Below are 13,548 nucleotides of genomic sequence, written 5' to 3' on the forward strand. Positions count from 1 at the left end.
TGGTGCCATCCTGACCGGCACCGTGTGATATTGGCCATTCCCTAAGTTGTCAGAAAAACTTGCTGGGATCCATTTTCGAAGGAAACAGGACCATGTCAGGAGCATAAATTCAGAACTGAAGAGTATACCTGTTTCTGAGTACTCAGAGTGCTTTGTTAAGTGGATGACATGGCTCCAGAAGTGTGTATTCTTAGAGAAGAGTATGTTGAAGGAGTGTGAACTTCAATAAATATGTATCACTATTAATTTCTCTTTTATTACCCTGTGGCCAAAACTTTTTGAACGCCCCTCATACACTGGGTGATTGGTTGTAAGCTATAGTTTCAGTTGGGATATTGCTGCTGCTGACATGATACCCACTAGTATGTGGTATGATATTGTCAACTCCTAAACATAGCATTATGACAGTTGTAAGAATTATCCTTAAAAGGAAGAAGTCTTAGAGTACTGGTACTATTATAAGTTGATGAACTGAAAGGTTGCATTGTAGGTCAAATACCAGTGTTGTACAGAATATTTTTAAAGAACTGTGTTATACTGTGATCATGCTCTCCCAGATGGCATGTAGGCTATGGTAGCTTCAGTACTTGTTTGTTAATTGTTCACTTTAACTGTAAATACCCACGTCCTTTTTTCTAGTGCATGCATTTCCTACATTATTTATATTTGCAGGTGAGACTAAGCTGTTTGTCAACTCCCCTGGAGAGCATCCAATGCCTCACACTTCTACAGACCGTCAGTATCAGTAAAGAGAAATCTCACATTTGGGAGATATATAGCGATGGATTACACCCCATACCAAATCATCATGGCTTTTATTGTAGCCTTCCTTGCCTTCTGGTTTTATATTCTACATGCCGAGTAAAATTTTAAGTTGGTAAGGGATATGTGACTGTAACAGAATTTTGAGCTCTTGTAATTTTTTTTTTTTTTTTAATTATTCGTATTTGTATTTGTCTTGCTTTTCATATGCAGCTACCGTACTGTATGTGTGATTGTGTGTGCGTGTGTGTTTTTAATCAGCTTATTACCATGCAGTAGTTTAGTACCTGTACAGAGTACCAATACCCTAAATACCATGTAGATATACTCGTAGTAAACATAAATTCACTACCATCACTTGCTGTCATGCTAAACTGTCCCATGGTTAAGAAATTTTTTTTTTTTTTGTTTAAATGCATATGTAATTAAACTGTTCAGTACTATATTGTACCTTAGGTAACTTCCTTTGATAGTACCTGTACAGTACCTTCCTTTTGTGAATATACTGTACTGTATTTTTTAAGCCTCTGTGAAGTTTGAAAGTTACCGTACCGTATGGAGTAAGGTACAGTAAACAGTGTCGTATTTCTGCATTAACTAGTCCATCATCTGAGTTGCTATTTGGGTTTTGTTTGTTCATTTATAAAGGCTCCAACATATTTACATGCATCAGCCTTGGTTACTTAGTGGCTGCTTTCCATGCTGCTGTATCTCATGCACCCTCACTCTTTTGTCCCTTACCTCTGAAGTCACATTGAATGACCTCACTTATTTTTTTATTTTTCATTTTTCCCCCCCTCCTCACAACTCTGCCCTCGACATTCATACCTCTCACCCTTTGCACATAATTGTCTCCTCCATCCTTTTCGTGTGGCTAAACCATCTTAACCTACTTCTCATCACATCACAAATTCATTTAAGTTCCATCCTTTCTCTCAACTCTTGATACACAGTCCTAACCTCTGCAGGCCTGTCATTCAAGGACACACTACACATTCATCTGTTTGTTCTTGTTTCTGTATGTTTGGGCCTATGAATAGTCTCCTCCTCTACTGCCCAAGTCTCACTACTGTACAGCAATACTTTCCCAATATGTGGTACATACAAGGGCTCCTTAACCCTTACCACGCTAACGACGTAGATCTACTTCCCCATCAAAAAGGGTGGTAATGTAGATCTTTGTCCTGCAGCATTAAGAAGTCATTGCAAGCAACTGAAGGAAAATGGAAGGTAATAACGTATACCTTGCTAACTTCAGACATTTATCCTCTACACTTACAACACTGATTTAGGAGCACTGGAGGCAAGCGAGTCTTGACAGGCTTACAGTCGCTCTGCACTTTCAGTAACCTTGAAGATTTCAGAGGTTGAGCAGCACCAACCTGACTCGATTCAACTTACTTTCTGGCTTTGGTGAATACATTTATTAGTGCCAGGGATCTTATATTGATGTATTAAGTCCATTTAGCCAGAAAAAAAATGTCCAAAATTGGCTGGCGTAGAGGAGTATCAGTTATTTTATTTGCTCAGCGCGATATGGGCTAAAGCAGAGGGAAAGACAGCAACTCCCTAAACTTCTTTGTCACTCCTTATCCTCGCCACCGAGCAAGCTCCAGCCCCTCCTTGAGCACATATCACATTTCCGTAATAACAGAACTCCTCCACATACGGTACTCGTACTCTCCGGCAAGATGAATCCTTCCTGCCTCTCTACTGTATGCTCTCCTTAAATACTGCTCACTCAAAATCAGCATTATGTTGCAGCCTACCTCTTTTATGCACCCACTTATCACAAACATTGCACTACACACATGGAAAATTGCATGGCATGAACATAACATTACATCTACCTGTTGAATTAGAATTTGATCAGGATAAGGAGGACCCTAGTGTAGCTGAGCCAGTGTTGGGTCCGTAACCATTTACTCTGCTAGGATTGATTAAAAAGGCAGTTGGCAAGATGAAGATGGGTAGAGCAGTGGTTAGATCTTTGATAGTGGCTAGAATGTTGAAAGTATGTAGTGGTATTTATATGAAATTGCCAAGTGGTGACTCTGCACTTCAGATACCAGTATTCATTCTTAGATCTTTAGTGGAAAAGTCTCTAGAGAAGGGAAAGAAGTTGTATGCAGCCTTCATGGATTTGGAGAAAGCATATGACAGGCTGGATAGACAAGGATTGTGGAAAGTATTAAGAATATATAGAGTGAATGGGAAGTTGCTGAAGTTGCTGAATGCCGTGAATAGTATCTATGAGGGTGCTAAAGCTGCAGTGCGTGTGGACATGAACTGAGTGAATTTTTCTATTGGAAGTTTGATTGAAACAGGGATTGTCATGTCTCCATTATTGTTCAATCTGTATGTGGATGGGGTTATAAAAGAGATATGAGGTAGGGCAGTGGATGCTGGAGCAGCCCTAATGAGAGAGGGCAGTGTGTGGAAGCTCCTTGTACTATTTGCATATGATACTGTGTTAAGTGAAGGCAGCGGGGAGTTGCAAGGCTTGGTGAATGAGTTTGGGAGAGAGTTTAAGAAATGGAATCTAAAGGTGAATGTAGGAAAGAGTAAAGTTATGGTCTTCGAGAGAAATGAAGTCACTGAATGTACAGTGAGGTTGGATGAGGAGGAATTGGAAAGTGTGAGTGCGTTTATGTACTTGGGTAGTGTGATCAAAGGATGGAAGTTTAGAGGGTGAAGTGCTTGAAAGGGTACAACAAGGAAGAAAGGTTGGTGGTTCTTTGAAAGCAGTGATAAGAAACAGGGAAGTGAGCATGGAAGTGAAAAAGTTACTGCATGACAGTATTGTAATACCAACTCTAACGATTGGAAGTGAAGCTTGGAACTTCTTGGAGGGACACAAGTCAAGAGTGAGAGCACTGGAAATGAGTTATTTGAGAGGAGCATGTGGAGTCACATGGAGAGACAGACTTGACAAATGAGGAAGTAAAGGAGCATTGTGGTGTAGATGTGGATGTGATAGGAAGCTTTAGGAGAAATACATTGAGGTGGTTTGGCCACGTGGAGAGGATGGAGAATGAGAGACTGATGAGGAGAGTGTATGTGAGTGAGGTGGAGGGGGGGAGAGGGAGGGGGAGGCCAAGGATGAGATGGAGGGATGGAGTGGAGAGGTATATGAGAGAGGGGGTAGTGAGCTGGTGGCAGGGCAGTGAAATTGTGGGGGACAGGGCAACATGGAGGTGATTTGTTTGTCACCACCCCTTATGAGATTAAGGCATCTGGCAATAGATAGATAGATGGATAGATAGATTGTACACTGAGTGACAACCATTTACTACACTGAGTGGTAACCATATATCCAAATTATGGCCCCTGGTGGTTTAGTGAGTAATTAAGGCACTCCAATCAGATTGAGCCTGGGCAGGTTTATATCCAAGCGGTGGTTGGGGTTTTTTGCTCACGTAATGCCACTCTGGGATGAGTGAGGGTGGTCATTCTCATCTTAAATGTCAGGACCAACTTGCCTAGCCCCGGGCTCCTACGCTTCTCATGGGACAACACAGGATTCAATGATGAATTAATGATCTCTTAATCTCTCTTATGAATATTAGCCAGCAGAGGATAATGGGAAGTACAAGAGGTAAAATGTTAGGCCAGCTTTTGACCCTGATGTTCATGACACATTATTACATCCATGCACCCATGCAAGGTGAAAGTGTGTGTGTGTGTGTGTGTGTATTTACCTATTTGTATTTACCTATTTGTAGTATACAGGAATTGAGCAATGCTCGTGTTGTCCTGTCTCCATATCCACATTTATCAAGTCTACCTTTACACACATGAATGTTTTTCTCATGCACCACCTCTTTGTCTGAGTCATTCTAAATATTTAAGAATATACCTAATTGTGATATACACGGAATGTACTATGCTCGTGGGTTTCCGTCACTGTTTCTCAATAAGTCGAATTTAACTTTAAACTCGTTTAAGTTTTTAGACTGGACGATCTCTTTGTCCAGGCTATTCCATAAGTCTATACTTCTGTAAGGAAAGCTATATTTCTTGATATCCTTCAAGCAGCTTGACTTTTTCAATTTCATTCCATGTCCTCTTGTTGCTCTCTTTATCCCATACAAACAGATCTTCTTTGTCAATTTTATCTACTCCCACCATGGTCCTGAACACCGCAATCATGTCTCCCCCTCTTTCTCCTTTCCTCTAACGAAGGCAAATCCAGTTTTTCCAGCCTCTCTCTGTATGACAGGTCTGTCAGACTGGGGACCATCTTGGTTGCTGTTCTTTGTATTCTCTCAATCTTGTTTATATCTTTCTTTTTGTGTGGGGACCACACTACCGCTGCATATTCTAACCTGGGGCGGATCATGGCCACTATCAATTTTTTCATCATTTCCTCATCCATATAATGAAATGCTACTCTTATGTTAGTCAAGAGCTTATAAGTCTCTCCAACTATCTTGTTAATGTGCTTTTCTGGTGACAAACTATCTTGGACCAGCACTCCCAAATCTTTCTCTTCTCTCCTTTTTGTGATTAATTCATTACCCAAAAAATAATTCAGTGATGGTCTCCTGGTACTTTTACCCATTTCCAATATTTTACATTTCTTTACATTAAATTTCATTTCCCACGTCCGGCTCCAATTGTGTATCCTATCCAAATCCTCCTGCAGTATTTTACAATCCTCCTCAACCTCTATCTTCCTCAAGATCTTTACATCATCAGCAAACAGACTCGCATAACTGTTCACTCCATCTACCATATCATTTACGTAAATCAGGAACATTACTGGCGCCAACACTGAGCCTTGAGGGACTCCACTTGTTACTTCCCTCCATCCAGACATATTTTCCTTTATTACTGTCCTCATTTGTCTGTCTCTCAAAAAGTCTCTCATCCATTCCAGAAGTTTCCCCTTTAGTCCATCCTATATATTCTAGTTTCCACATTAGTCTCTTATGAGGTACCTTGTCAAAGGCCTTCTCTAAGTCTAAGTACACACAATCCACCCAACCATCTCTCTCCTGTACCACATCAATCGCTCTTGAGTAAAAGCTCAACAAGTTTGAAACACATGACCTTCCACTTCTGAATCCAAACTGACATTCAGCCAAAATATTCATCTCTTCCAGATATTTTATCCATCTGTCTTTCAGGATTCTCTCACACAATTTTGCGACCATGCTGGTTAGAGACACTGGTCTATAATTCAGGGGTTCTTCCCTGTTTCCTCCCTTGTAAATTGGTACCACATTTGCCCTCTTCCATTCTTTTGGCACTTTCCCCTCTTTCAGTGAGCATACAATTAAGCTGTGAATTTTATCCGCCAGTTGTTCTCTGCATTCCTTCAGTACCCAATTAGAAATTCCATCAGGTCCTGGGGCTTTCCTTACATCTTGAGTTTCCAGTAATTTATACACTTCCTGCACCTCCACTTTTATATCTTTCATCACCGGAACATTTCTAATCACTCCCTCCTTCCACAAGCTCCTTTTCTTTAGTGAAACTTGACTGGAAACGATTGTTCATTATTTCTGCTTGCATTGCCGCATCCTTAAAGACCTCTCCATCTACTTTCAGCTTGGTGATTCCTTCCTTTTGTTTCAGTTTGCCATTAACAAATCTATAAAACAGTTTGGGTTCATCCTTGCATTTGTCAATTATACCTTTTCAAAATTCCTTTCTTCTTCCTACGTATTCTTGTGTATTCGTTTCTTGTTCTATATTCTTCCTTTGTTCTGTAAATCGTTACCTCTCTTTCTCCAATTGTTCCACGCCTTATCTCTCTTTTTTTGGCTATCATACACCTTCTATTAAACCACTCCTTTTTCCTGTTTTCTTTCCTCTTACTCTTGGTACAAATTTTTCCACTCCCAAATTATAGAGGTCTAGAAAGATATCCCACTTCCTCTGTATCTCTCTTGTTTCTCTGAATTTTCTCAATCTGCATTTTCAAAAAGTTTCTCAATCCTGTAAAATTTGCTTTGCCAAAGTTGTATCTTCCCTGTCTATGAAGCTCGTCTCTTGGCTCAACGTTTCCCTATTAACATCTGGAACTCAATGACCACGTGATCACTTTTTCCCAAAGGACAGAGATATTCCAATGATTCTATTACATCGGGTTCTTTGGTGAACAGTAAATCTAACCTTGCTGGTGTGTCCTCACCTCGAAACCGTGTCTCTTCTTTGACCCACTGCGTCATCACATTATTCATTATTATATTTAATAACATAGTACCCCACGAATCCTCGCCTTCTCCGAGTACCATTCCTCCCAGTTCACCTCTTTACAATTAAAGTCACCCACCAAAATTATATTATTGCTTTTCTCAATTATTTTTTGCAAGTAGCTAGCCATATCTGACAACATCTCATGGTATTCATCATCCTTCCATGCTCTCGTCTTTGGGGGAACATACACTACCGCCATATCTCTCTTAACATTCTCTCCAGTTTCTAATTTCATATATATCACTTCAGCCCTGCCTTCTCCCATTTCCACAGTATCTACATTTATGTTGTTCTTCACTGCTATCATCACTCCTCCTCCCTTTTTTCTTTTCTGTCTTTTCTCCACAGTTTGTATTTACCATCTCCCAAATGAACATCAATATCTTCTCTTAATTTGGTCTCTACAAAGCACATGACATCAGGTTTCATGTTCTCTCAAGAAATCATTAATTTCGATCCTTGTCGATATGAAACCATCAACATTAGTATATATCACCTTCAAATTATTTTTGACATTATTAATACCCTCTTCTCTCCTACTCTCTGTCCCACCACTTCCTCAACTTCTGATCTTTCACAACCATCCCCCTAGTTTCCTTCACTTCTATTTCCTTAAATACCATTTCCTTACTTTTTTCATATCCAATACTCTCCAAAAAAAGTATTACGTTCTTCCTCTGTCCTCTTCTCATTTTTTTCCTGTACTTCTTCCTTTAATGATTTTAAAACTTCTCTTTCTTCTTCATTCAGATCTTTTCTTATTATAATATTTTCCATCCCCGCCTCTTTGCTTAATTTCCAGGTCACTTTAAGTATCTCATTTATTACACTTTCTGATGTAAACTTGACTCTCATTGGTCTTGTTTCCCCTTTCTTATAAGGCCCTATCCTCCTTACTTCCTCAATTTCTTTTACCCACTTGTCTCCTTCGAGGTCAATCTTGCCTAATATTCCTCTCACCATGTTCGTGTCTCTCTCGAGTCTTGCGAACCTAACCTTTTCTTCCTCTTCCCTGTTTCCAAATACTACCACACATCTGTTCCTTTCTACAGTTTCTCTCGCTATTTTCTCTTTTCTCTTCAGTATTTTCACTACATTTTCTTCCATTTCTTTCTTGTTCATTTCCCTTTCTTCCTGGATGATCTCTCTTAAGCTGACCACTTCTTTCTGTTCTTCTTCTACGTGTGCCCACTTTGCCTTGTGTTCTTCTAGTACATTACTCACCTTCTCCGTTTTATTAGTACTCTCTTCAAGTTTCCTCCTCAGTTCAACATTTTCCCTCTTCAAATTCTTAATCTCTTCATTGGCTGTTTCGTTGGACTGGATTAGACTCTGTATGGTGTTTTCCGTATTTCCTGACACATCCTTTATCACTAGATTCTCTTTTTTTTCGAGTTCACTAATCCTCATAATTAATGTTTTCACCAGGTCCATGACATTAGTATTAGCATCAAATCCTTGAAATTCCATTCCCTCATTGTTTACATTTTCGGCCATCTTTAACGTACCGGTAAAGTACCTAAACAGCTGTTACCGAATAAGCCACAAACATTCATGTATACTATTGCCAACAAATCTTTACATTTTTGGTAGTCTACCAACTTTCATTATTTTAAATTTAAAGAAAGACCCTAGGAGACAGGACAGACAAAATTCCTGGAACTACTCAAGGTTAGGAGCGATGCCTGGGACGACCTCTCTCTCCGGCGGTTCGTGTGTGTGCATGTGCATGTGTGCGTGTGTATGCATGCGTGTGTGCATGCGCGTGTGCCTACTTGTATCTTTCCAGGATTGAGTCAAGCCCGTACTGTCCTGAGTATTAAACCATTTTTGCAGGATTGGAAAAAATCAGATTTTTTTTTTTAATCAAAAAAATTGATTTTTTTTTTAAATCTGTGATTTTTTTTCCATCCCTGTTTGTGCCTTTGGGTATTCTGTCAAAAGAATATCATACTGGGTTTTATTCCTCCCATTTGCTGCAATACATCCATTGGGCTTGATTATATATCACTGTTCAAATAAACAGACTTGCAAAATTGAAAATATTAATGTGAATGAGATGTGCGAGTAAGGTAGTGTACCACAGGCTGGCACTACATGGTATGGGGGAGGTTACTTACACACAGGGTAAAAAAAAAAATAACATATATATATATATATATATATATATATATATATATAAAATGTGTGTGTGTGTTTATTTTAATCATCATCATCATCATCATCATCCAGACCTCCTTTCCTACCATAGGGCAGGGTGAGGAATAGCAGCCCAAATTTGCCCAATCCAAGGGGCCTTGCTTCCATTCACTCATCATTCAAGCCCCCGGAATCTATATTTTTAAAAACTAGTATTTTATCTAAATCTATCTATCTATCTATCTATTGCCAGACGCCTCAATCCCGTTTGGGGTGGCCACAAACAAATCGCCTCCAAGTCGCCCTGTCCCCCGCCATTTCACTGCCCTGCTCCCAACTCACACCTCCCTCTCTCATATACCTCTCCACTCCATCCCTCCATCTCATCCTCGGCCTCCCCCTCCCTCTTTCCCCCTCCACCTCACTCACATACACTCTCTTCATCAGTCTTTCACCCTCCATCCTCTCCACATGGCCAAACCACCTCAGTGCGTTCCTCATAACGCTTCCTATCACATCCACATCAACATCACAACGCTCCTTTATATCCTCATTCGTCAGCCTGTCTCTCCACGTGACTCCACAGGCTCCTCTTAAATAACTCATTTCCACTGCTCCCACTCTTGACTTGTGTCCTTCCAAATCAGATTTTTAAATTTAATTGGATTTTTTTTTTTTACTTAATTGGATTTTTAATAATTAAATATATATTTTTTTCCACTTTTATGAAGACTTTCTTTTTGTATTAAGCCTTTATCAGTGTTAAATGAAATCATATTTTGGTACCATTTACAACGCTGGGTGGTAACCATATAACCAAACCATACGTGCTCCCTACTTGTCAAGTGGGTTGGTGGAGGGTTAGTGCCCCTCCCTGTAAAACAAATAACTCGGAGTCAAATGGCCACCCCATACGGGATTATGGCGTCTGGCAATAGATAGATAGATAGACATTTATTACCCAAAGGTTGCATACAGCTTGAAAAGACCTGATGCATTAAAGGCTTTCCTAACTGAGGCATTTATCGTTGTTATCAAAGAGCCTTTTTTTTCTGTTTTTTAATATTTGCTTTGTAACAAAAGGCAATCACTGGTGCCTGACTTGATCAAGATCAGTGCAGGAAGAGTACAGGCCAAGCAGACTTAATGCATCTGTACATTACACATCCATCACATTCTCTGTCTTCTTCATTTTTACTGTATATAAAAAAAAAAAAAAAAATCCATTTTGATTTAAATCATGATTTTTTTCACTCAGATTTAAATTAGTTTAAATCATTTGATGATTTAAATCATAACAACTCTGCCATCCACCCTCAACACACCTTCACATGCCACTCGAGCCAGTGTTCACCGTTTTTCTGGTAAGGATTTTTGGTGTTGCAGCTCTTTATAGCAGTTTTAATGTCTTTTCAGGTACCTGTATATTGTGTTATGCTGTTTTAGCACTGGTAAACATTTTCATTTAATTTTGAGATGGGCCTGTTTGGTTTTATAGTACTTTCTGATAGGGTAGGTACATGTCCCACCAGAACGCTCCTCTGTTTTTCCCATTGATTCTTAACTTCACACTTCGACGTTTCATGTTTCACAAGGCTTTGGCAGGACATCCAGCCCGCGAAAAATGAGGAGATACTGTACATACATACATCTCCATCCATCATCCAATCCTATGTCGTCCCATGAGGGGTGTAGGAACTTGGGGCTAGGCAAGTTTGTCCTGACATTTAAGATAAGAGTGACCAGCCTTACTCATCCCTGATTGGCATTACATGAGTAATAAACCCCAACCACCAGTTGGATATAAACCTACACAGGCTTCATTCAATTGGGGCACCTTAATTACCCACTAAACCACCAGGCTCCATAATTTGGTTATGTAGCCCCAGGTTCCTACGCTCCTCTGTGGGGCAACATAGGATTGGATGATGATGATGGTTACTAGTCAGCATAGTAAATGGTTTCCTGGTGTACAGGAAACCATTTGTCTTGTCACTCAGTGTAGAGTGACCCATAGGCAGATAGAAGAGGAAAGAATGAAGGAAAGAAAGACAGAAGAGGAAGGAAAAAAGAGAGGAAAGGGCAGACACCCAAAGCAGTACTACATGAGTGAGTGGATGGTGAGTGCCTCCCCCCAACCACTTGAGGGCAAAGTGAAGTGTTTGGCTTTTTGACCAGTTGGTGGGCAAGGGCATTGTACTGTACTCTCCAGGTTCTCCTTGTAATGTAACTACTTTATATATGCTATTGGCAGTATCCTTTTTATATGTAGGACTCACAATAATAAAGGAAGAGTGAGTTCAGTACACACAGTTGACTCTTGAGATACACAGGCTTTGGTCATGCGCAGAATCGCTTTGCATGGTAAGAAAAAATTACTGCAGTGGAATCGCCTAAATCGCAGTCTTACGAGACTGGGCATCCCGTGATGGTGTCATTTTGGTGCAAATGCCTCAGCCTGGGTGCTGACTCAGTCAGCTGACTGCAAATTCGTCTAAAAACACATCTCATCACCTGCTGAGATACATGATTGGTTGATGATTAAAACAGTGCTTTAATTTTGTTAATTTGAGCCAATGAAGATTTCTGTTTTAATCTTCAGTTCTACATATGTAAACACCGAGGTAATCGCCGACTTAGAGTATTGTTTGTTTTACTGGTGCTTTTTGTCCTTCTTAATGGTTTGCTTGTGCTGCATTTGGGTGCAGTAACACTGATAGACCTTCTTTATAATAGACCTAATCTTATGGGAAAAATTACTTATGAGTGTCATATTGGAAAAGTTGCCCCCCTTACCCCCAAACTGACATCAAACTGGTCACCAGCGAACTCTAACAACCTGGAAAAGAAATTAGTAAAACATTTAATGGAAATGAACAGTATTACCTAGTTCTTACTGATTATGACCGACGACATTGCTTGAATGAATGGAGAAGGGGAAAAGGATTAATTCTCATTACATCTAACTTCTGGTTGTAAGTCAACATGAGCTTCTTCTTCTCCTTCCATGAAGAAGTTGTAGGCTTAGAAGGGTTACAATTAGCCATGGTAAAACTGGGCAGGCAGAGGAAACACAGAGGGAAAAAAAAAATCCTCGTACACCACGCCGGAACCAAACACCAACAGAGAGGAGACAATGCATGAGCAGGAGCTAGGTGGTGGGGCTCTTGCATGTGTGCTCGTCATGCTTGGTGTGGGAAGGAAATGCTGTAATTGGGTTAATGTAAATGCTGTGCTTAAATATGATTGGTTTTGTAATTGATAGAGACCCTATAGAGAGATTAGACAGCCAGTATTTTCAGCTGCATGTTGACTGGTTGGCCGACATGGTGGCATTTTGGTGCAAACACCTCACAGCCCAGGTGTTGGCTGAGTCAGCTAACTGCAGATTCATCTAAAATTATATCTTGTCACCTGCCGTGATACATGATTGGTTGATAAAATAATGCTTTAATTTTGTTAATTTGAGCTACTGAAGATTTCCATTTTAATACTCATCTCTACACACGTAAACACAGGTAATCACGGAATTGTAATGCTGACAAACCAAACTGTTGTTTTTTGCTAAATGGGGGGGTGCTGTGTTTTTTTTTACTGGTTCTTTTTGCCCTTGTTAATGGTTTGATTGTGCTGCATTTGGGTGCAATAACACTGAGAGACCTTCTATGCAACTTTTCTGACTCCCTTGTGATCCACCAAGTAGGAAATTATGAGCTATTAAGGTGAAGAAAGTTAGCTGGCCTGCGAGTGAGTGTCATCGGCTTTGCTAGGCAAGTTTTATTTGGCCCACATCCACTCAGGGAGGTAAACTTAGATAATATCCTGATGAAAACCACTGTACCACAATTATAGATAGCAATCTTTGCATTAAACCAAAACTCCATCACTTAAAATCAGGGTTGGCAAAAAAAAACACTTTTTTTTGAGAAAGCCCAACCCACCTGTTTTTTTTTGTTTTTTTCACAAAATACCCCCCCCAAAAAACAGGCAAAAGTGATTTTTTTCAAAGTTTACCTTAGATTTAAATAAAATAATGTTTCCACCTTACATAATTATGAATAGCCCAATAAAATCTCATTTTTCACACAGTTATTTGAATGAGGGAAATGAACTCAATTATGTTTTGACCTGTTTGGCAGTTATCCTTGGGCTGCCTGCTACACAGCAAAACATGCATCAACATAAGAGGCTTGAGAGCACTGCACAACTCATGAGCTGGCAAAGATCAGTCCACACTGTACAATAGTAGGTGAAGGGATCATTTGCCATGCTACTTTCTTTTCTTTGGTAATTATGTACTTGCATTTCTCAATCTTCTAAATAATTATTATTGAAAATTCTGTTGCATAAGTGATTTCACATATTCTGTTGCATAAGTGATTCACATGTAATAATAATAGCTTTTGGTAACCAAATATCTAAGCCTATAAAATACATCTG

General features: G+C 39.7%; 1 protein-coding gene across 7 annotated transcripts in view; it reads left to right on the forward strand.

Annotated features, from left to right (window-relative positions):
• Mzt1 (Mitotic spindle organizing protein 1) overlaps nt 1–13,548 on the forward strand; it is a 42,077-nt gene that overhangs the window by 11,070 nt on the left and 17,459 nt on the right. Inside the window, exons 2-3 of one of the 7 annotated variants that reach the window (XM_080282222.1) lie at nt 673–877; nt 13,248–13,395. The exons of 1 other annotated variant lie outside the window; for it this stretch is intronic. Coding sequence is in view for 1 of the 6 variants with exons in the window: in XM_080282220.1 (XP_080138346.1) it covers nt 714–735 (22 nt within the window). In the remaining 5 variants the exon portion in view is untranslated. Of the gene's footprint in view, nt 1–672; nt 878–10,444; nt 10,473–13,247; nt 13,396–13,548 lie in introns of those variants that run through there. 5 more of the 7 variants (XM_080282223.1, XM_080282224.1, XM_080282221.1 and 2 more) reach the window with 5 other exon arrangements.

This window comes from Coenobita brevimanus, chromosome 92 (assembly GCF_032717465.1).
Source record: "Coenobita brevimanus isolate Jiangsu-jjx chromosome 92, ASM3271746v2, whole genome shotgun sequence".
Classification (NCBI taxonomy): Eukaryota; Metazoa; Arthropoda; class Malacostraca; order Decapoda; family Coenobitidae; genus Coenobita; species Coenobita brevimanus.